The 21,139-nt window shown below is 55.7% G+C and overlaps 1 protein-coding gene across 4 annotated transcripts; it reads left to right on the forward strand.

Annotated features, from left to right (window-relative positions):
- The first annotated feature begins 1,396 nt into the window (after nucleotides 1–1,396).
- On the forward strand, nucleotides 1,397–21,125 carry CHST1 (carbohydrate sulfotransferase 1). 4 transcript variants are annotated; one of them, XM_066362760.1, is made up of 5 exons: nucleotides 1,397–1,488; nucleotides 1,749–1,840; nucleotides 17,092–17,196; nucleotides 17,840–17,911; nucleotides 19,019–21,125. In XM_066362760.1, the coding sequence occupies exon 5, from the start codon at nucleotides 19,061–19,063 to the stop codon at nucleotides 20,294–20,296; it is 1,236 nt and encodes a 411-aa protein (XP_066218857.1). In that variant the 5' UTR covers nucleotides 1,397–1,488; nucleotides 1,749–1,840; nucleotides 17,092–17,196; nucleotides 17,840–17,911; nucleotides 19,019–19,060; the 3' UTR covers nucleotides 20,297–21,125. The 4 variants fall into 4 exon arrangements, with proteins under 4 accessions (XP_066218857.1, XP_066218848.1, XP_066218842.1 ...); XM_066362751.1 differs by lacking the exons at nucleotides 1,397–1,488; nucleotides 1,749–1,840 and adding an exon at nucleotides 4,264–4,695 and having other exon boundaries at nucleotides 17,086–17,196; XM_066362745.1 differs by lacking the exons at nucleotides 1,397–1,488; nucleotides 1,749–1,840 and adding an exon at nucleotides 4,264–4,695.
- The last annotated feature ends 14 nt before the right edge of the window (nucleotides 21,126–21,139 follow it).

A 21,139-nucleotide genomic window follows, 5' to 3' on the forward strand; every position in this document is an offset into this window, starting at 1 on the left:
TACCCTCTCCTCCCTGGCCCCTTGGCTTACATTTGAGGCCAGGGGTTAGAAGCTGCAGCCACCAGCAAGGCAAGCTCTTTGTAGAGAGATCCTGAGAGCCTGGGGCACAAACAGTTAAGTTTTGGGGCTTTGGGGACCTGAGGCCTCTGGGTTAAGGAAGATGCTACTCTCCCAGCCTCTGGCCGCCCAAGGACTGGGGCTATGGGAGCATCAGGAGTCACCCTTGGACTGGACATTAACTTCTCCACAAGAGCCATAGTCAGATAGGCATGGCATGGGGTAAGGGGATTCCCTCAATAACCTTGTGGCCTTTGGCAAGTTCTAGGATAGGAACAGGCAAGCATGACAGATGGCCAGTGGTGACTACAGCTGATAGGCTGGTCTAGGAGCAACACAACATTCCTTTGGGGGACTAACGGAAACCCTTGTTGATGGGGCAGTAAGTTGACTTTTCAAGGGGCTTTGGCTGAGGAACTGATAGGATGGGAAAGGACAAGAACAGGAATTTTAAGGATTTGGACAAAAAGATATTGTCTTCTGAATCCAGGTGCTGGCCACGCCTGGCAACTTCTGGGCCCAGTGACCCACGGCGGTCTTATGAGGAAAAAATGGGGATCATATGTACCTGAGGAAACCATTTACTATCTGCCCTGAGGTAAGGCCTCAAATATTTGTTTTACTTCAACCACAGAGGAGTTCAAGTCCCTGATTCACCCAGAACAAAAATTCATCTAGAACAGGGAAGAATGGAAGGATAAAAGATATGTGAGAGTCCTTTTGCTCAAACAGCAGGAGACCAGAGGCAGATTTAACAGCGGGAGCACCGGGTGTGCGCCCTGGGCTCCGACTTCTGAACGGCCCCGCAAAACCCCAACTTAACACTTTTTTCTAATGACACCAAGTTTGGTTTCATATGTGCAATTTTAACATTAATAGTACATAATATTTTTTATTTATTTAAAAATATGGTTAACATGTATTTTTATTTTCCCTGTCTCTCTCTCTTTTTTAAGGTGCCCAATATTTTCTTCTGCACCTCAATCAACCTTAATCTGTCTCTGCTGGAGACCCAGCTGAAGGCTCAGCTCACTTTCTGTTGACACTGGGTAAGTTGCTTAATCTCTCTGGGCTTCGCTTTGCTCATCTGTGAAATGAGGGAGTTGGTTCAGCTTACCACCAAGGGCTCCTCGAACCCTATTACTGGATGGGCCTCCTGGTGGCACCTTCTCACACCATCTATGGGGAAACTGAAGCCCAGAAGACGAGTGCCCTGGGCCTGGCGGCCTCTGCCCAGGCTTCTTTGATTGGAACTTTCTCTACAGGTGCTGTGAGCTCTCAGGCCTGAAGTTCGGGAAGAAGGAGCCATCGTCTATGCGGTGGCTGCCTTGTCATCATCCCCTGAGAGACAGTGGAAATTGAGAATCGCAGACACAGATCTTAAATCAAAGCCCAGGCCATCAATCTCCCAGAAGAGACTGAAATAACAAGGTGGGTGGCACAGACTGCCACTGCATGGACAGGCGAGAGATATTAAAAAGCTGAGATCTGGAGCCCCCAAGTCCCGTAGCCAATTTCCAAATACCCAGGGATCTGCCTGCTGAGAGGAGAAGAGGGAATGCCTCATTTTAGATTTCCCAGCAAGGCTTGGGGATTCTATTTCAGAAAACTCTCTGTCTGCGGGCTTCTGAAGGCTCTATGTCCTGCCACTGTCCTCCCTAACCCATTCCACCTCCTGGTCCTCCCTGCAGGCATCTCCACTAGGGTCAGGCTGCCACACATGGCCCAGCAAAGCAGTTCACTCAAATCCTGACTCCACTCAGTACCAGCTCTGCAAACCTAGGTAAGCTGCCTAATTTCTTAGTCTCTGTTTCCTTGTCTATAAAAGGGGAATGGCCACACCTACTTCACAGCATTGTTTTAAGAGTTAAACAAAATAACCCACACAAAACAAATAGCATAGTGCCTGACACAGTAAGATCTCAAACATTAGTCATTAATATTATCTTCCTATTATCCCACACATAACCTCCATCTGGCTGCTGTTTCCTCTCTCTCATGGGCTGTCTGGCTCTTTTGCCTCTTTATGCCCTGTCCATCCCTCAAATTGCAATTTAACTGCCTCCTCCAGGAAGTCTTCCTTGAATGACTCTCCTAAGCTCCATCTTTCTCCGATTTTGAAGGTTACATATTTTGGACTCAATCTTGTTTGCAGCAACTGTTCTTTGCAGCTTCATTGTGTGGGATCAAAATTTTCTGAACAAAGCCCCTCTGCTTGTGCTTTCTCCCTCCTCTCTTTCTCCTATAACACTTGCCACAGGGTAGTACACACAGTAGGTGCTCAAGAAATATTTATGCTTTCCAACTGGGAGATTCCAGGAAACTGGAAACAGAATCCCGGTGTTCCCGAGGTGAGACTTTTTGTCTATTTTTAGAGTTTAAATGTTCCTTAAAAAATTCCAAATTCCACTCTGTCTTTATATTACAGCCACACCAATCTTCATGTCAGCCAGATGTACATTTCCCTCCTCTCCCCAAAATACACCAGAGTTTGAAAAATGAGGCGCTGTATCTGAGAATGCGAGATAGAGAAGTGCTCTCTAAACCCTGACTGTTCTCGTCAGGCTGAGACTTGGGGAGGAATTAGCTCTGGGCGAAAGGGAAGGTTCCGATGGCTCAGCTCGAGGCTGTGAGAGGTTGGTTTTCTATGGAGGGACAAATGGGATTTTGAAATATGAAGTCCTTGCTTCTTGGAAGGTCAGCACTTTTGTTAGGCACCTCAGAGCACTGGCACTTCCTGGGGGGGGGGGACGCAGAGAAGGAAACAGATCTGGTCACCTTGAGGTTAGGATTAAGGACTGGCACTGCCACCCTGGCTGTGGGTGAAAGGCAGTCAGGGCTGGGGCCAGGCTGCTGCCACTGCAGGAAAACCCTGGAAGGGGATCAGGGATCACACGGGTTCACACTCTGGCTCGATGGGGATGCATTGCCAGGCGGATGGTGGTTGTAGGAGCTTATAATTATGAATTTGCAGTTGTGACCAAGATAAACGACCATTTGGTTTGGTGGGACCCTGGGGTTCTGGGTATACAGAGAGACTTGATGGTCTGCCTGAGTCCTTCAGGGGAGCACAGAGGCCACATTTTCCTCAGGGTGAGTGAGCAAATGTTTGTTCCTGACTACCCTGAACACCAAGCAGCCAATAACAGTAACAACACTGCATGATTATTGAGCACTTATGATGTGCCAGACACTGTGCTGAGTGTTTTACATGCATTTTCCCATCTGGTGTTTTACAACAGCCTGATGAGGTGTGGCCTCTAAGGTGGCCAGCCCCCAGTCAGAGGTGAGGGCAGGACTGGGACTACCCCTGTCTTCTCTAGCCCAGGGGCCACTGATTACATGGTGTCCTCTGCCTGTTTACCCTGCTTCTCCTCCACTACACTCTGGGAGGCCAGAAGTCCCGTTTGTCTTGTCACCGAGTCCCTGGTGCCCATGCAAGCCTGGCCTGTGGGAGATGCTCAGTCAATATTTATACAGAGAATGAGGACTGAGATAGCCTACGGGCTATGCCACCTGGTGTCCCTATATAGGGGCAGCAGTGGCTCCAGATTCCCACCTAGGAGGCTACTGGTAGTCCAGTAGGGAGAAGGTGGGCGGGTGTGGGATTGGCCTGGAAGGCTGTCCGCCAGCAAATCCACTCTAACATCCCCTAAGCCCTCCTTTACCCCCGACCCTGGCCAAGAGGCACAACTAGATTCAAAGGGGTGAGGGATGGATGGGCTCGGGGTATGTATTGGGGTGTTGATACCGAAAGGTAGTGGTTGACTCTTGTTCTGGGTTCTGGAGTGCCTCGGTTGCGTTGGCCGGGTAAGAGATAGAGGACATTCGGGCCCGGGGTGAGGATAGAACACCAGACGGACTTGGGAGGGTGGCATTTAGGCGGGAAGCCCTCAGTGAGCGCCCTCGGTGGGGGATGGGTGGGACAGTATGGGAAGAGATGCCAGCGGGCAGCCTGCGTCCTCGATCGCGGGCCTTCCAAAACCCGGGGTGTGGGTGTGGCTCCCCTGGGGAGGAGCCGGACTCGCACAGGAGGGGCCTGCCGAGGGGGTGTCCGCAGCGCTGGTGGTGGGGCAGCACAGGCTCGGAGGGGGCGGGGGCGGGAGCGGGCAGGGAGCGGAGGGCGCGCGGGCGGGGTGGGAAGAGCAAGGGGCGGGCAGCCGCCGAGGGGCGGGCGGCTTTGTGGGGGGTGGAGCCGGGGCCGCAGCGCCCGCCGCTCTATCGGCGCTGAAGCCGCCGCCGCGCCGCCGCTCTGGGCTCGGGACTCCAGGCGGGCGGCAGGCGTTCGGTGGGGCTCCGGCGCCTGCGGCTGCTGCTCTTCTCCCGTGCACGGGGCTGCAGCGCCCTGGGTCCTGGCCGCTGGCCCGGCGACCCTTCGTCCCGGTCTCGCGCCCTGCTCTGGGGAAAGCTCTCCACCAGCCGAACCGCCCCGGGTTCGCGACCCCGGGCCATGAAGAGGGGCCCGTGAGGGGCGCGCGGAGGCGGCAGAGGAGGAGGGAGGCCAAGAAGGAGGGCGCGGGAGGCGGAGGATGCCGCCGCCGCCACCGCCGCCCGCCGCCCCCGGGCGAGCCTGACTCCAGACCCGAGGATGGAGCCGGCGCTGGGCGCTGCAGCGGCTCCCCGCGCGCCCCCGACCAGGTACCGGCCGGGCCCGCTGGCCCCGGGGCGGGCGGGAGCGGACCCTCGCTGCAGCGGGCGCGGTGGGAGACGCCCCTCCGCTTGGGGACAGGCGCTCCCGGCGGTGCGGGGCTGCGGGAGGGCAGCAGCGTGTTGGGCGCGGGACGGGGCTCCTTAGGCTAGTGGCGGGCCAACGCCGCGATCTCCCCGGCCCACCCCGCCTCCATTCGGGGAGGGCAGCAAACTTGAGACGCGCGGCGGCCCCGAGGCGCCCGGCTGCTTTCCGCTGCGGAGCACTCTGGGGCTGCCGGGGCTCCCTGTCCCACAGCCTGTGCGGCTCCGGTCTGCTGAGTCGCCTCGAGACCCTGAGGTCCCCACGCCTGCACAACTTTCCAAACCAAGGCTGCACTCAGAATCCGGGGGCCGCCCCCTGCTAGCTGCTCCCAGTCCCGGCTCCGCACCCGCACGACCACTTTGCGATGAGCTTGCTCCCGGTGGGGCCCAGGTCCTCGGATGGTGCAAAGCCCCCCACGGGAAGCCGGAGTCAGACTCCCGCTCTTCTCTGGGTAGGACGCCGGGAGCACCGCTTCCCAGGCTCTGAGAACCCAATGACCGCTTTCACAGCAACAGCCCAGAATAGTCCTGGCTGGGAAGCTAAGGGTTAAATGGTAAGACCTGACGGTCCTCCTAGGGTGGCATCTTGGTGGCCTGATTTGCGGTGCCACAGGGTGCCCCTTCCTCCCTCCAGCGCCTCCCCCGCCCCATCCCGGGCCTGCCCTTTCCCAGGATTAGGTCCCTCACCTCTGGTGCAGGTTTTCTTAGATGGACTTAAACACTGCTCTTAGACGGCAGGCTCCTAAGAAGGGCCGCTGGGGAGTCTAGGTGCCAGAGGCTGAGTACTGTGGGCACGGAGGTGGAGGCAGGAAATGGGCAAACATTAAGCCCAGCATCTTTCTGAGGGCTGGTAAGGGTGGGGAGCGGCGGGGACCTAGGACTCGGGGCATGAAGTGGGCACCCTGGCTGGGAAGGTAGCTGCTTTGGCAAACCAAAGGAACCAGTAGGTGTAAGGGAGGCAAGCAAGTGGGGGCCAAGGAATCAGGTACCTGCTTTCAGGGGATCCTCACCCTCTCAAGGTGGGGCCAGATGTCTGAGAGCTCACCTGGGCAGACTCCAGTTGTCAACAGCTGGGGACCTTGACAGGTATCACCATGACCCTGTTTCTTCTTCCAAGTGCTCTCACGGTCGTGACTCACACATTGGATTTACCAAGGAGGTATCAAGCTTCCAAACTCTTTTTTCCCCTTCCCTCCTGGGACTTAAGGGAGCTACTAGGGAAAGGAGGGGCCAGATTTGGGGACCTTAGTCCCATGTGGGAGGCCCAGAGCCTGGCACTGCAAACTTTCATTTCCTTGCTATTGTCCCAATTACGGCAGGTGAATGGCCATTGGCCAAGCCTGGATGGAGGGCAAATGACAAGAAGTGTCACCTAATGATCCACCCAGTGCTGCAGGAGGACTTTGAAATCATGTCCAATGCTCCCTCCTGGCACATAGGCTAACACCTGGCCTCCTCCTCTTCATGCAGGAACACATTTCCCCCCTAAAATCCAAATTTTCCTCTTTGCTGAATACTGCAAAGCTTTTGGCCAGAGGTCTCCTCCTTAGCATCTGAAGTCAAGCTTCTCTTGTGGACAGCTTCCCTCCTCTCTGGTCCCTCCACCCCCTCTGCCATGTGAGGTCGCATTAGGAGAAAGGTGGAGCCCCTTTACCTTCCTGCCCCCCATAGAGCCCTAGTTCCATGAGAAGGCTAGAGCTGATGGTGTAGATGTTGGCTGTGCACATATGGAGGAGGTGTGCATCTGTGCTCTCTTGATCTGCAAGGAACCCAGATGTCAGGCTGTCACTGGGGGGGCAGGCTTGTGACCCCCTTCTCCTCGCCCACTTCCCTCTCTTCCTCCCTTTCCCACTGTGTCTTTACTTTTCCAACTCTGCATTGGTGCGGGGAGGGAGCATTTGATATTCATGATCTTTGGTTCAGAGAAGGTCCCGAAGCCCTGAGTCACTGTATGGTTTCCATGGAAACAGACTTGTTCAGAGGACTCGCTGTAGCGCGGCAGTGGTGGGGTAGAGGGAAACATATAGTAAAATCAGGCTCCACAAGTGTGGCAGGAGTTGGACCAACTCCTTTCAAAGGGGACAGAGAGAGAGACTGGGTAAGGCTGTGGGGGCCCCTAGGAGGGGCTACCACTCCCTACGCGGTGGGGGCCCCCATCAGGAGCTGCTCATCTCCCCCCGTGGCTCTTGGCAGGCTGCTGCTTCTCTCGTGGCCCTTCTGGCTCGGTGCCAAGGCTCCTGGCTGCTACTCTGTGCCTCAGTTTCTGCCTCTGTGAAATGGAGAAAGTAAGCACCTGTCTCTTAGGGCTGTTGTGAGGTCAGATGCAATAATATGAGGAGCACACTCTGGATGGAGTCATAGCAAGTGCTCAATAAGTGTCATTGTTACTAATTCCGGGGCTTGGAAGGAACTCCCCCAGCACAGTCCCTTGGATCTATCTTGTGTGTACTGGTAGGTTGTCTTGACATCTGGCAGAGCTGGCCTCCTGCTTCGGGAGAGCTGCCCTCGGCAGCCCCAGTACATCCCCAGCTGGGCACCAGCCATCCATCTCTTCCTTCCACGGAGCATTTATTTAGGTTGCTGGGAGCCTGGCACCATGCTAGGGAGCCTTGGCTCGGGTTGAGACCCCACCTGTCTAGGAGCCTTGTGGGAACAAATCCAAGTCCAGATGAATGGGCAGCTTCTTGCTTTAGCTTGCTTGGTGTCAGAGGGAGAGGGACAGGAGGGGTCCCAGCTCTGAGGACAGAGAGCAGGGATTGGTGCAACTTTCCTTGGTCCTGGAGAAGCTAGTTCATCTGACTGAAGGGCATCTCCCTCCCGGTGATCTGCCCAACAGGGATTGAGCACTCTCCAAAAAGATAACAGACCCTGACCTTTTCCCCCAACCCGCCCCCTCCCCCACGGCCGAAGTTAAACCTCTATCACTGCAATGTTCCCAGCATACCCTACAGGTCTGGACAGGCTCAGGTCTCCAGCCCTCCCCACCAGCAGGCAGGGAGAGAGGCCTTCCACGGCTGCTTACCTCAGCAGCACCTGCCTCGGGGCAGCAGCTCCTGACGTTCTGGGTGCTAGAAACGGCTCGGCCGGCCCGAGTCTCCCTCACCAGCCCCTCCACTGCGGCCCTCCCCTCCCTGGCCTGCAGTCAGTCCTTTCTCTTTGTGTCGCTGTTCCTCTCCTCTCCTTCTGTGAGGTGCCTTCAGCTCCGGGCTCCCATCGCATCCAGCTCTTAGAGACATCCTTGCTATCTGCCAGCCCTTCTATTTTGTAGACGGGAAAACTGAGATTCTTTGGGTCGCCTGTTTGGCCAGAACCCAAGCTGGCCGTGGCCCTCCCAGTTCCACACGAGCCCTGGGCTGCCCGTCTCTCTTCCTGGCTCTCCAGGTAGCCCTGATGCTGGCCTGCAGCCCCCATGCCCTCCCCCACGCTCTGTCTCCTGCCAGGGTCCTTCCCCCCAGGTCTCTCTGGACCATTTTACTGTCCTCATTGGCGCTCACAACACCTTCCAATTTAATATCCTCTGCAAATTTCATTAACGGACTGTTTACTCCCTCTCTCAGGATCATTAATGAAGATGTTAGATAAGATCTGACCCAGAGCTGGGTCTGGGCAGCCCTGCTCCCTCTCCCGACTCTGTCCCCTCAGCCCCCTCACCCTGGGCACGCCTCCCCCACCTGGGACCTTCCCCCACCTGGGACCTTCGGGACCTGCCCCTCCTGCTTTGGCCACATGACAAGTGCTTAGGGCCAAGTCTGTGTGAATTAATTTTGTGAGATTACTCGAGGCGCTGTATCAAATGCTTTGCTAAAAATCAAGATATATTACCCTGCCTGCACTTCCTTCATCTACCAGTCTTGTAATTCTATCAAAAAAGCTATCAAGTTTGTCAGGCATGATTTGTTCTTTATAAATCCCCACCGTGTCACATGGGGCACAGAGTTCCCGCGTTTTCTAAATGTTGAGAGATTCCCTCTTTGTGTCTGCTCCTTGATTAGAGCCGGAAGGCTGTGGGCGGGAGCTGCCGCGATGCCTACCTGTCTCCTCCTCGGGGCTGGGGAACAGGGCACAGCCCTGCTCTACTCTGGATCTCTGCTGGGGCCAGAGAGTGGTCTAGCGCACACTGAGTTCCTGCAGTGGCCTGGGGTCTCCAAACTGGCCACCGGGGGGCGGGCTGGATGGAGGCAGGGCCTGGTGCTCTTCCTCATGGATTCTGTAAATGACAATGACAGACAAGTATGACGCCAACATTTGAAGGTATCATTATGTAAGTGATTACCATGTACTAGGAAGTATGCCAAAAGCATTATGGGCCAGAAGGTCTCATGTAAACCCCTCACCTGCCCTGGGAGGTGGGCATGATCTCTCCTCCCCAGCTACGTTGGGCTCAGACAGGGCCAGGCTGCCCAGGACCCAAGGTCTGGTTTCACACTCTGCTGTTTTTCCTAAGCACTTAAGGGGTATGTACAGGATCAGGGGAACTATTTGGGGTGGTTCAGATCAAGGGTTTTAGGAAGTCATTAGGGAGAACCTTGTATACGCACCTCACACACAGTGCCCCATAGTCTGAATCCAGTTCCCACCCTGCCACTTTCCAGCTGTGGAAGCAAGTCACTTAACCTCTGTGAGCCTTGTCCCACACCTGTGAAACGGATCCCTGAAGAGCAGCTGCCATTACGTCAACTCACGCAGGTCCCTGTTGATAAGGACAGTCATCGGCTGTCAGGCTACCAGTGGGTGGCTCTCCCTGATGCTTCTTGTCTAGGAGATAGAGGAGTGACAGGCTGAGCCTTGCTGGCATCCTCGTGACCAGCTGCGGGGCTGGTGATAAATTCTGAGCTTAGGAGGCAGGGGACCTTCAGCCCAGACCTTGTGTCCCAGTCCACACCATTTCTGGCCAGATGGTAACAGCGCCATCTTTCGGTGTCCTCCAGGCTGCACAGGAGTGCAGCATTCCCGGGCTCCCTGGACATGAACCCACTCCCTCCTCCCTGACTTTCTTAGCCGGACCTGGAGCCCCAGCCCGGGAGCAGAGTGTGTTTTGGCTATTGCCTACCACACATCACACTGCACCAGGCCTGGCTCCACCCATCCTCTTCTCATCTTTGTGATAATCTTCCTTCTTGTCATTCAGCTCGGGAGAGAAAAACCCCTGGGAAGTGGTGAGCTAGCACAGTCTCTAGCACAGTTTGGTGTGCCACGGAACAGCAAGAAGGGCCCTAGGCAGCCTTCCATGGCTCCAGCTGACACCCCAGGGACCTAATTCTTAGAGATGGTCAATGGGTGTTTGTTGAGCCCATGCCTGGGGCGGGGTGAATGCCGAGGCCAAGGTGGCCGCCAGGGTCCCAGGACACACTGGTGTCCACCTTGGCCCTGCACTCCCTTCTCTTCCCCTCTGGTCTCCAGGTGCTGGCTGATGCTCGTGTTCTTGGGTGTGGTCTGGGGGCTTAACTTTGTGGTTAAGGCCAGGGCCAGCCCTTGGGGCTGAGCTTGAATCCTGGCCTGACCACGGACTAGCTGGCATATGCTTGGAGAGCCCCCTCCCTTGCTTGAGCCTCCCTGTTCCTCATCTGTGAAAGATGGCAGTGGTGGCCATTGTAAGGAACCAGCTGATGGGAGCCAGAACCCCGATCGTCTCTGGGTGTCCCCTGTAGCCCCTCCATCCTGCATTAGAGCCCCAAGCGTCAGGTGACCCTCCCCGGCCTAGCCCTCCCTCATCCTCAGGGGCCAGCTGGGACTCATGCAGGTGGCTCTGAGGCTGGAGTCTGTGGGTCAGGATCCGGGGACACTGACTCTGTCTCCCGGCTCATCTGGCAGCAGCTGCCTGTGCTCCAGCTCCTGTCTGTGATTTCCCATTCTTGAAATGGGAGGATGAGCTCAAGGCTCGGTGTCCAGGGGGCAGGGCCTCAGTACTGTTCCGACTCTGACGGTGGCTGCCAGGAGGGGAGGGAGGACAGGAAACCAGGGCCTTCCGCCCAGTGGCCCAGTGGCGGGGCAGGAGGGTTCCGCCTACCACAGGCCAGGCTGCAGGACAGGCCTGAGGGAACTGGACCCTTCTGACTCATCCCTGTCCCGAGAGGTGCTGGGCACACTGAGGCCCTGTGCCAGGAGGTCAGTCATTCTCCCCATTGCCAGGGAAAACTTTCTTCAGGTTGGGCAGCTGCGATGCCACCAACCGCCTGGGTGCAGGCAGGAACCTGAGGTGGCCTCTGTCACCCAAACAGCGGGTGTCCCCAGGCACACAAGTTGTGCGAGCTTCAGTGGGGGAGCCTGTGGCGGCTATGTTCTTCCTTAAACACTTCCAGGCCACTGTGTCCTGTTTGTAGGTTAGAGTATCCCCTAAAAATCCCACTCAGGGTTCCTAGTTCGTGGGTACTGTTCTGGACCCAGCACTGTGCTAAGCTGTTGGCATTCGTCACCTTTCTGTCTCACAACCCGACTAGGTGAAAGGTTATGTGATCGTCTTTCTCATTTCATAGATAAGAACAGCTGGGGCCTGTGGAGGGCACGCGCCTCGACAAGGACTCCCAGCTGTAAAGCAACAGCATGAGAGTCCAGACCAGGCCAGGCCAGCCGGCCCCGCAGCCTGCGGCTTCCCATGCCTGTGGGTGACTGCTGGAGGCGGCTGGAGACACTGACCCGTGTCCCCATTGTCATCACCTGTGGACACTGGAGTGACCTGCTCTGGAGACACAGGAGCTCGTAAGAGACAGCTGAGGAGCTCTGCTGAAAAGTCAGTCTGAAAAGCCAGCAGCTCAGTGCCCCCTGCGTGCTTGCCTTGGAACCAGGATTGTGGGAACTCGTCCCCGCTGCACGTGCCTGAGGATGAGCTGGTTCCTCGCCCGTGGGGTCGGTGGATAGTTCGTGGGGCTGAGGGACTCTGTTGAGATTGCACATAAATACTACGTTTGTGCTGGTGCAGAGTCTGGGGAGAAGGTCCATCGACCTGACAGTGTTTCAAGTAGAGGGGACATGGCCCCAGAGAGAAGCACTGTGCCTCCTGTCTCCCCTGGGCTGACCCAACCACAGAGGCTAAGTCTGGAGACACCATCAGCTCACCTCACCTTCAAGGCTGCAGTGGATGAATCATGTGTTGGCATACTGCTTACCTTAAAGGATGGTAGAACACAGCCCCAGGAAGCCTGTCCTTGGGCTTACTAGGTGTGGGCTCTCGAGGGCCGCGTTACCACTCGGGACTCTCTCGGAGACCCCTCAGGAGAAGTCTGGTGCTGAATTCAGTATCAGGAATAGCTGGGTAGCTCTTGAGCAGATGCTTTAACCTTAACCTCATGGATCCTATGAAATATATACATGAAATATTTTCCTTCCCCATTGGCTGCCAGGTAGCTCTGACCTACGTGTGTATCCCAGGAGTGGCTGGACTCTTGGGCGCTGACCTGGCTCCTAGTTCTCTCAGACTGTCACATCCTTGTTTTCTGCCTGCCTCATTTCGTCACCTCGTTTTCCTTGGGAAGAAAAAACCTTGCTGCATTATGTGTTTTAGCCTTAACTAAACAAACGCCTAAGGTGGATCAGCGCTGGCTATGCAGACGCAGGGATTAAGCATTTCCTTTCTCCAGTCTCCATCCCAGAGGCCTATTTGCCAGCTCCTCCCTCGCTGTCCAGTGTCCCCTGCCCCTTGCTCCGGTTCCTGAGACCTTAGAGCCTTGGGGCCCCTCCTTGCTTACTGGCTCGTGAGTCTGGTTAGAAATACGATATTCAGATGTTTTCCTTCGCTTTCCGGACGTCCTCAGAGCTCCACGAGCTGTTTTTAGGGAAAGAAAGCTGGGAGGACAGTCGTCCCCCCACTCAGGCCTCAGCTGCTCCCCGCACCCGTGGGTCCCCTTTGAGGCCTCGCTCTTTCCCAGCTCCTGCCCTGTCTCAGAAGCCAGAGCTGACACTCAGTGGACTGTCTGAGCAGACAGAGCCCCATTCTGGCAGAAAGGTAGCGACTCTGACCCTGGTGCCTCAGAAACGAGGGAGGAGAGAGGTGGCTGGCAGTGCCCTGGGGAGAGAATAGTTGGCACAGTGAGGTGCCAGGGCTGAGTTTTGAGGCCCCACCCTGCCACTAGTCCTCCAGTTCTTGCATGGGTGGCTTCACTCTGTCCCCAAAAGTTAATAAACTTAAACTGGATCAAAAAGCTCAGTGTAAACTGTGTCTCCTTCACTCCCCTGTCTCCTAGCTCCCTGACCGGGGCTTCTAGTTACTGTCTCAGCACAGGTCCTTGCAGGGGCTGTTGGTGCACACTTACAAGTATTTATGTACACACAGCCTGTGGAAAAGTCAGCAGTGGCAGTGTACTGTGGCATATGTGTTTTCTGGCCCTAGGTGTTTTTTTGTTTTGTTTTGTTTTTTAAAAAATATCTTGGGTGGTATCTGTGGAACCTTCTCTGATAGAGTTAGTTAAAAAGAAAATCTTAGGGTTGGGAGGATGCTGCTAGTAGAAGGTTCCTGAACCTTCTAAAGGCCACCCATGAGTGCCCTGCATTTCTCTAGAGGCTTAACCTCTCCAATTGTGTGTGGAATTGTGGCCACAGATGGATCTTTCTGGGAGGAGGGATTGCATCTCTCCTGGGGTTATTGTGGCCCAGAAAATGCAGTTCCCACTCTGGGTTACGGGGGATTTCACGGAGGAGGGAGGGGAGAGGCTGGGGGCAGGGTGGCACTAACTTAGGAGGGCACAGCCCTTGTTCCTTGGGCCCCACTGGGACAGCCATGGATGAGTTGGGGCAGAGCTGCCCCGTCCTGAATCTTCTCGGAAGATGACTGGGCATTCCCACTCCCAGAGAAGGGTCCCCCGACCTCCAATGGGAGTGGCCCTGGCTCTGAGAGTGAGTATGGAGCCGTCCTGGGATCAGAAAACCTCCGTGGGCAGAGCTGGGAGGCCTCAGAGTTGCTGTATCTGTGGAAAAACAGGCACAGAGAGACCAGAGGGTGAGTCTGGGATCCCCAAACCAAGGAAAGGCAGAGGCTGTGAGCTGCTCCTGCTGTGCCATTCTGGTCAGCGCATTCAGGGCAGCGTTCCTTCCCCGGCCACAGCAGAGTGGGGCCGGGGAGCAGCAGCCCTTGCGATGAGGTTTGGCTGCCTGTTGCTGCTTGCCTCTCGGTATGTGGATAAGGAAGAGGGGGTGCACAAAGCAGAGGCCACAGCCAGGGCGGGTGTGAAATCACCACACCTCATTGCATCCTGCAACATCACCTCCCGTTGGCTGCATCGTCACATTAAGGTGCAGCCAACCAACCTGCCCGGAATTCTGAACACAGCAAAGGTGCAGGTCTAAGAGGCTGCACTACAGCATATGGCCACTAGAGGACAGCAGGAGAGCCACTGCGGTAGCTCAGCGTGAGTGAGTTCCTGCTGGGAGAGGAGCCAGGGAAGAAGGGGCAGTGGGCAGAGACCTGCCTGGCAGAGGTCTGGGCACAGTGGTCAAGGGGAGTGTGTGCCAGAGGCAGTGATGACTTGTTCTGAGGCATTTCCCAAAAACAAAAATCAAATAATACATTTAATGGTGATAATACGTAGTAAGTTACATTAGTTGAGTGCTTACTCTGTGCTACATACTATTAACGAATTAATCCTCACAACAGCCTTGTTAAAATTATCCCCATTTTGCAGGGGAAAATGGAGACCAAGAGATATTAAGAAATCTGGCTATCAATGGGGCTGGTGTCAGAGCCAGTGTCTCACGCACAAGCATGAGGCAGTGCTATATTCTATGCCTGGCATTGACTAAATGCTTTATGTCTTTCAATTCTAGGATTATACCCACTTTACAGATGGGGAAACTGAACCTCAGTGGCAGTGAGTCACCCAGACCCACACACCTAAATGACATCTAAGTGGGCGTGGTTCCACGGCCTGAGCTCTGACTTGTAGTTCTTCAACATAGAGGTGCTTGTCACCACCCCTCCACTATGCAGTAGTCTGTGCCTTAATATTGAGGTGGCTGACACGGACTCCGAGCTTTCTGTTGGGAGTGGGAGTTCATCAACTCCCCTGCTTTCCAAACAGAAGTTACAGATTCTGGGTGTAAGATTTGCCTGGATTTCTAGTAACCAGACGTGGAGGGAGGCCATACCAGAGGCTACTAGAAGCTCAGGGAGGGCCGGGGGCTCACAGTCTGGCTTCGAGGTGGAGGGCATTGAGGAGTCCCTTACAGTGACCGAAGCTCTCCTGGGAACAATGGGGCCTGGCCCGGGGGCCTTTGGTTTTCAGGGCATATGCCTCTAGCATACCAAGAAGGTTTGGCCAGCCCTGGCCCCTGCTCTGCCAGGCTGGCAGGACAGCGAGGACATTTCTAGGAGGACCTGACTTCCTCCATCCTCCCATTCCCATGCCCTGGCTTTGCCCTTCTGGGGGGCAGGGGGTGTCTGGTAATGGGGCCTTTGAACACATTCCCCTCCTTGGTACCCACCCAGGCTGCACCATATGAAGTCGAGTCCCACTCTCTTAGGGTTTATAATATCAAGATGCTTCAGTTACTTCTAATTTATTAGTAAAGGCAGCAGCTTCCAACCCTGCCTTAAGGTTCTCTGGGTGGGGGAGGGGAGGGAGAGCGGAGGGAAGACTGAAATGGTCCTCTCCCTGCAGCGTGCTCCTCTTTATTCTCTTTTTGGAACCGGAACCTTATAGTTAAATGAAGTCTCTTTAAGGGTCTGTTTCTTGTCTTGGTGAGGATCAAAGGGTATAAAATGTGAGTGGAATAGGGATCAGGGAGGAGGATTCAAGCACAGACTCCAGAGCACAGTGTCTGGGCTGGAATCCTGGCTCTACCCCTTACCAGGTGTGTGAACTTGGGAAATTTATCTAACCTTACAGAGCCTCAGCTTCCTCATCTGTAAAATGGGGATATGACAGCATCAGTCTTACAGGGTTGGCGTGAGGGTGAGGTGAGCTGATGCCTGTGGAGGAGCAGCATATGCCCCAGAGAAATATGGTGAATGCCCCAGTAAGCACTCACCTTCCTTTGTACTGTTTTACCCATAGTGCCTGTCTCATGCTGGATAGCTGACAGATGTTGTGAATAAATACAAAGGAAGTACCAACAAAGGCAGTGGCATTGCAACTAAAGAATAGTCCCTTAAATAGTACGTAGCACGATTATTGACGGTGTTCCCGACTTGATCTTCAAAGGCGTTCATGCTTGTCTTGGGGTACTTAGGGCAGGCTGGCACTTTGCAGGTAAGTGAGATTTAGGCAGAGAACAGCTGTTCTCTCTGGGTACCGCATCCAACCCAGCATCCTCTGCTGTCATGGGGTGAAGTAGAGGCTGGATGGGGTGTGGTCAGGATTAGGGTTTTTCTCTCCTCACATTGGAGGCTCCCAGGAATCTAGAGTGTGCTCCTTCCCTATTTACTGCCACATGGGGATGTAGTGCTGCTTCCTAAAGGTTCTAAGGGGAGTTTTATACTTAAAACAGGACTCCTAGACCCAGAACCTCAGCTGGCCCATTGCTTCTCAGCCTTGCCTCTGTGCCCCTCCCCCAGGCAAGCAGAAGGCTCCCACTCTGTTTCTCACCAACCCCCTCCCCATAAGCTGATGGTGAAGGGGCCGAGCACTGGCCAGAGGGTCTGAACCAGACAGATTTGAGTTTTGGCTACTTCTTATTTGCTTATATGTATGCTTAGTCTTTGAGGTTCAATTTCTCCATCCGCAGGGAGTTGTAAAGAATAATGTGGTGTTGAGAGTAGGGTGAGCAGAGCCAGGCGTTGCTGCAGGTTTGAGAAGTGAGGACCCCTTTGCTCCACCCCCAAAGAAGTCAAACCGAAATGCACAATGAGGGAAGACGATTCACAAAGCACACGAGTTCAGCCCCTCACCCATAAACCAATTGAACAACGAGACCAGACAGCAACAGGAAGGAACATGCCAAGTCTCAGAACCCATCCGTCCGCCTCCTTCTAATGCCCAGTCCCTGTCACACCGATTCACAAATGGGATGGGGACAATAATCGAATGTATGTTTGAAGGACAAGTACGTGTAAGCTGGAGAAACAGAAAGTCAATCTCCTTCGAGGGAAGAGTGTGGGCTGTGGGGAACCTGCTAGCCGTGGGTGCAGCCAGGCACTGTGCTCAGGTGGGTAACTCAGCCTCCGCGCCTCCGCTTTCTGCCCAGTGGGGCTTGTGCTGCTTCCACACGAGGTCCCGCGGGGAATAAATGAGCTCCCTGGTGGACGGCTTAGCACTTTCACCGTACTCAGTAGGTGCTGACCAAAATAATGCTACGATCTTGGCATTTTAGCTTAGAATGTGCAGAGAGTGTGATGGTCAGGAATGCTCCCTGGTGCACTTCTGCTCTGAGTTTCAGGTAGCCCGGCTCCCCTGTGGCTGGAAGAAGCTCCCTCCCCAGCTGTCCCTCCACGCGGGCCTCAGCATCTGGGCTGTTGCTGCCCTTTCCACCTGCAGGTGTGAGGTGAGGCCCCTGCCCATACTGATTTCCACTAAACCCCTTCTGGGTAGTCACTGAACAAGTGGAATTTTGAAAGGTCAGGCTGTTCTATTGATTTTAAATATAGAACCAACTGAGGTTGTGTGCCAGCCCAGTTCTTGGGATAACTTTGACTCTGACGGTCTGTTCCAAGGCTGGAGGCTGAGCCCTGTGGATGGTTGGGTCAGTCTGGTCACTAGAGCTGAGTGAACAGAGCTAGCTAGGCCTGGGGGTGTTTGTGGCCAGTGGGTTTCTTTGCTGCTGCACTGGGTAGTGAGTGTGGGGGTCACCAGCTCTGGGTCAGCTGGGAGTGCAGGTGTGCCAGCTCCCTGCCCACTGGGTTCTGGTGTGAGCAGGGGACTATGGCTTGCTAGGAGGGTGTGGGTGGGTAGAGTGAGTGGGATGTAGCTCTGGACTTCGAGGGCCGGATGAAAGGGACCAGAGATGGCACTGGGTTATTTGGAACCCCGAGTCAGTGACAGAGCTGGGAGAGCACGCAGGGCCCTCATCACCCAGCTCTGGCAGGGGGCAGTCAGCAGGGCACAGGACACAGAGGGAAAGGGTAGGAAGGGAGCTGCTGGGAGCCCAGCCCCTTTTCAGAACCCCTCCTCTCCTTGTTTCCCTGCAGTCTGCTGGCCACAGGGCTGCCGCACCGGAGACCTGGTGCCTGTGGACTCCTCAGCTCGGAGCAGCCCCTTTGGTGAGTGGCGGACCCCTCCCTGCATTCGCTCTTGGAGCATCCCCTGCCCTCCCCAGGCCTAGTAGCTGAGCTAACAATCTCTCTTGGGGGACTTCCAGATGTTTGAGTTGGCTCCCTGCCCTGACCCTGGGCACATCCTTCACTTTCAGAGCTCTCCTGGGGCGCTCTCATCCTCCATGCTTTCCCGGAAGTGCTCCTTCTGTTCCACCCCTTCCTCTTCTCTCTGTCCTGCTTGGTTTCTGGGACCATTGCTGGGTTACCGGTGGATTCCCAATCTCACCTTGTGGATAGAAGGAGCTGATGGCTGAACGGTGGAGGCCTATGAGGACTGGCCGAGGTAGAGGGGCCAGTTCACTCTGTTGTCATTGGGGTCACCTGCCCCATGGCCTGCACCTCTTTCCCCTGTGGTTAGGTGCAAATCCAGCGGGACACTGGGGCCTGGGAAGGGATGCTTCTCAGCTCCTCGATTTGTCTCTGCTCTGGGCCAGGTGACTCTTAGAGACCCCAGGGGCCTCAAGAGTCCTCATCTGGAGCAAGCTAGTCACCTGCATCCCTAAGTCAGGGGATGGTGGTGCTTGACACCGCTGTCTGCCTTTCCTGGTCCAGAGGGCATGGGTAAGCAGATGCTGGCAGCTCACCGACTCAGAGTGCCAGGGTGCTTTCTGCGTGGGGGTTGGGCAGGAAGATGACCGCATGGGTCAGTTTGTGAGGGTGGAAGAAGGTGCATGTGAGCCCAGGAGACGCCAACAGGGGTCACAAGCAGTGGCAGGGGAATGGCTGGAGTCAGGGACTGGCCATTCCCTGTGTTTGGGAGTTGGGGGAGTTAGTAGTTTCTTGCCCAGTGGGACCCCACTAAGGAACTGATCATTCCTGCCAGGAAGCCCCTATAGGCTAAACCCTGCAGAACAGAGTACTGGGAAGCAGCCTGTTCAGTCTCCAGTATTCCCCCAGAGGATGGTGTCTAGCATAACAGCTGCTCAGGCCTTAGACGCACGAGGGAGCACTGGGCAGAGAGCTGGAGGTACTTCCCTGGACCCACTTGAAACCAACCCTTCCATGTGAGGCACCCAAGCCTGGCTCTCCCCTGACCACTGCCTTTGCCCGCAGACCTCGAAAGGTGGAGAAACAGCCCCATGAAGGTGCCCAGCCATGCAATGTTCCTGGAAGGCCGTCCTCCTCCTTGCCCTGGCCTCCATCGCCATCCAGTACACGGCCATCCGCACCTTCACCGCCAAGTCCTTCCACACCTGCCCGGGGCTGGCCGAGGCGGGGCTGGCCGAGCGGCTGTGCGAGGAGGGCCCCACCTTTTCCTACAACCTCTCCCGCAAGACCCACATCCTCATCCTGGCCACCACTCGCAGCGGCTCCTCCTTCGTGGGCCAGCTCTTCAACCAGCACCTGGACGTCTTCTACCTGTTCGAGCCCCTCTACCACGTCCAGAACACGCTCATCCCCCGCTTCACCCAGGGCAAGAGCCCCGCGGACCGGCGGGTCATGCTGGGCGCCAGCCGCGACCTGCTGCGGAGCCTCTATGACTGCGACCTGCACTTCCTGGAGAACTACATCAAGCCCCCGCCCGTCAACCACACCACGGACAAGATCTTCCGCCGCGGGGCCAGTAGGGTGCTGTGCTCGCGCCCCGCGTGCGCCCCGCCGGGCCCCGCCGACCTGGCGCTGGAGGAGGGGGACTGCGTGCGCAAGTGCGGCCTGCTGAACCTGACGGTGGCAGCCGAGGCCTGTCGCGAGCACAGCCACGTGGCCATCAAGACCGTGCGCGTGCCGGAGATCAACGACTTGCGGGCCCTGGTGGAGGACCCCCGGCTAAACCTCAAGGTCATCCAGCTGGTCCGGGACCCGCGCGGCATTCTGGCCTCCCGCAGCGAGACCTTCCGCGACACCTACCGGCTCTGGCGGCTCTGGTACGGCACCGGGAGGAAGCCCTACAACCTGGATGTGACGCAGCTGACCACCGTGTGCGAGGACTTCTCCAACTCCGTGTCCACCGGCCTCACGCGGCCCTCGTGGCTCAAAGGCAAGTACATGTTGGTGCGCTATGAGGACCTGGCCAGGAATCCCATGAAGAAGACCGAGGAGATCTACGGGTTCCTGGGGATCCCCTTGGACAGCCACGTGGCCCGCTGGATCCAGAACAACACGCAGGGCGACCCCGCCTTGGGCAAGCACAAGTACGGCACCGTGCGCAACTCGGCGGCCACGGCCGAGAAGTGGCGCTTCCGCCTCTCCTATGACATTGTGGCCTTTGCCCAGAACGCCTGTCAGCGGGTTCTGGCGCAGCTGGGCTACAAGATGGCCACCTCGGAGGAGGAGCTCAAGAACCCCTCCATCAGTCTGGTGGAGGAGCGGGACTTCCGCCCTTTCTCGTGACAAGGGCTTCATGGGTGGGGGTGAGGGGCACATGGTGTCGGTTTTGATAAAATGGACCGTTTTTAACTGTTGCCTTATTCCCCCCATCTTATCTTTGTGTCCTTCCTGTCCCCTGCCCACCCCCCACTTCCACTTCCTTCTGCCTCTTTTGTCTCAGAAATTTGCACTATGTCTTGGACAGGAATCACTGGGGCAGAGAGGGAGTGAAGTGGGGTACAGCCCCCACCCCACCCCATTCAGATACACGGATGTTGGGTCTCTGTGTGGATGGTGACAATGTTTACAAGCACCACACTCACACATTCACATACGTGCACACACACACACACAGAGGCCCACAAGGAGAGACACCCCAAACCACACAACTGAAGCTTTTTGAATGGACGAGTGGTCAGGGTATAGTAGTTCTTACACTCTCTTACTTCTGCAAGGTAAGAGGTTAAAAACAAAGAGTCCCCCTCTCTCTAATTTTATGAATGGTGTCTACCCCTCCTCATCCCGCTTCCTGCCCACAAAGCCCACGCCCCCTTTGGAGCAGAGAAACTGCCCCCTCCTGCCCACCCTCGCCTGTCGGTGAGCAGGTTTTTACTGTGAGGTGAATGTGGACCCTGTTTATTTTTCCCAGACTGTGGCTATGCTGTCTGTCTGTCTGAGTCTTGTGGCTGCCCCTGGACCAGTGATGGCTGATAAATCTTGTGGGTTTCTGATTGATCTTGGGGTCTATCTGTGATATTTCTTTGTGCCAAAAAGAAAAAAAAAAGTGGATCAGTTTGCTAAATGAACATTGAGATGCTTTTGTGTTTTCTGTAAATAAAAGAGTGCAATAATATCTGGGTGTGATTG

The sequence above is a fragment of the Saccopteryx leptura genome, chromosome 1 (genome assembly GCF_036850995.1).
Source record: "Saccopteryx leptura isolate mSacLep1 chromosome 1, mSacLep1_pri_phased_curated, whole genome shotgun sequence".
Lineage (NCBI taxonomy): Eukaryota > Metazoa > Chordata > Mammalia > Chiroptera > Emballonuridae > Saccopteryx > Saccopteryx leptura.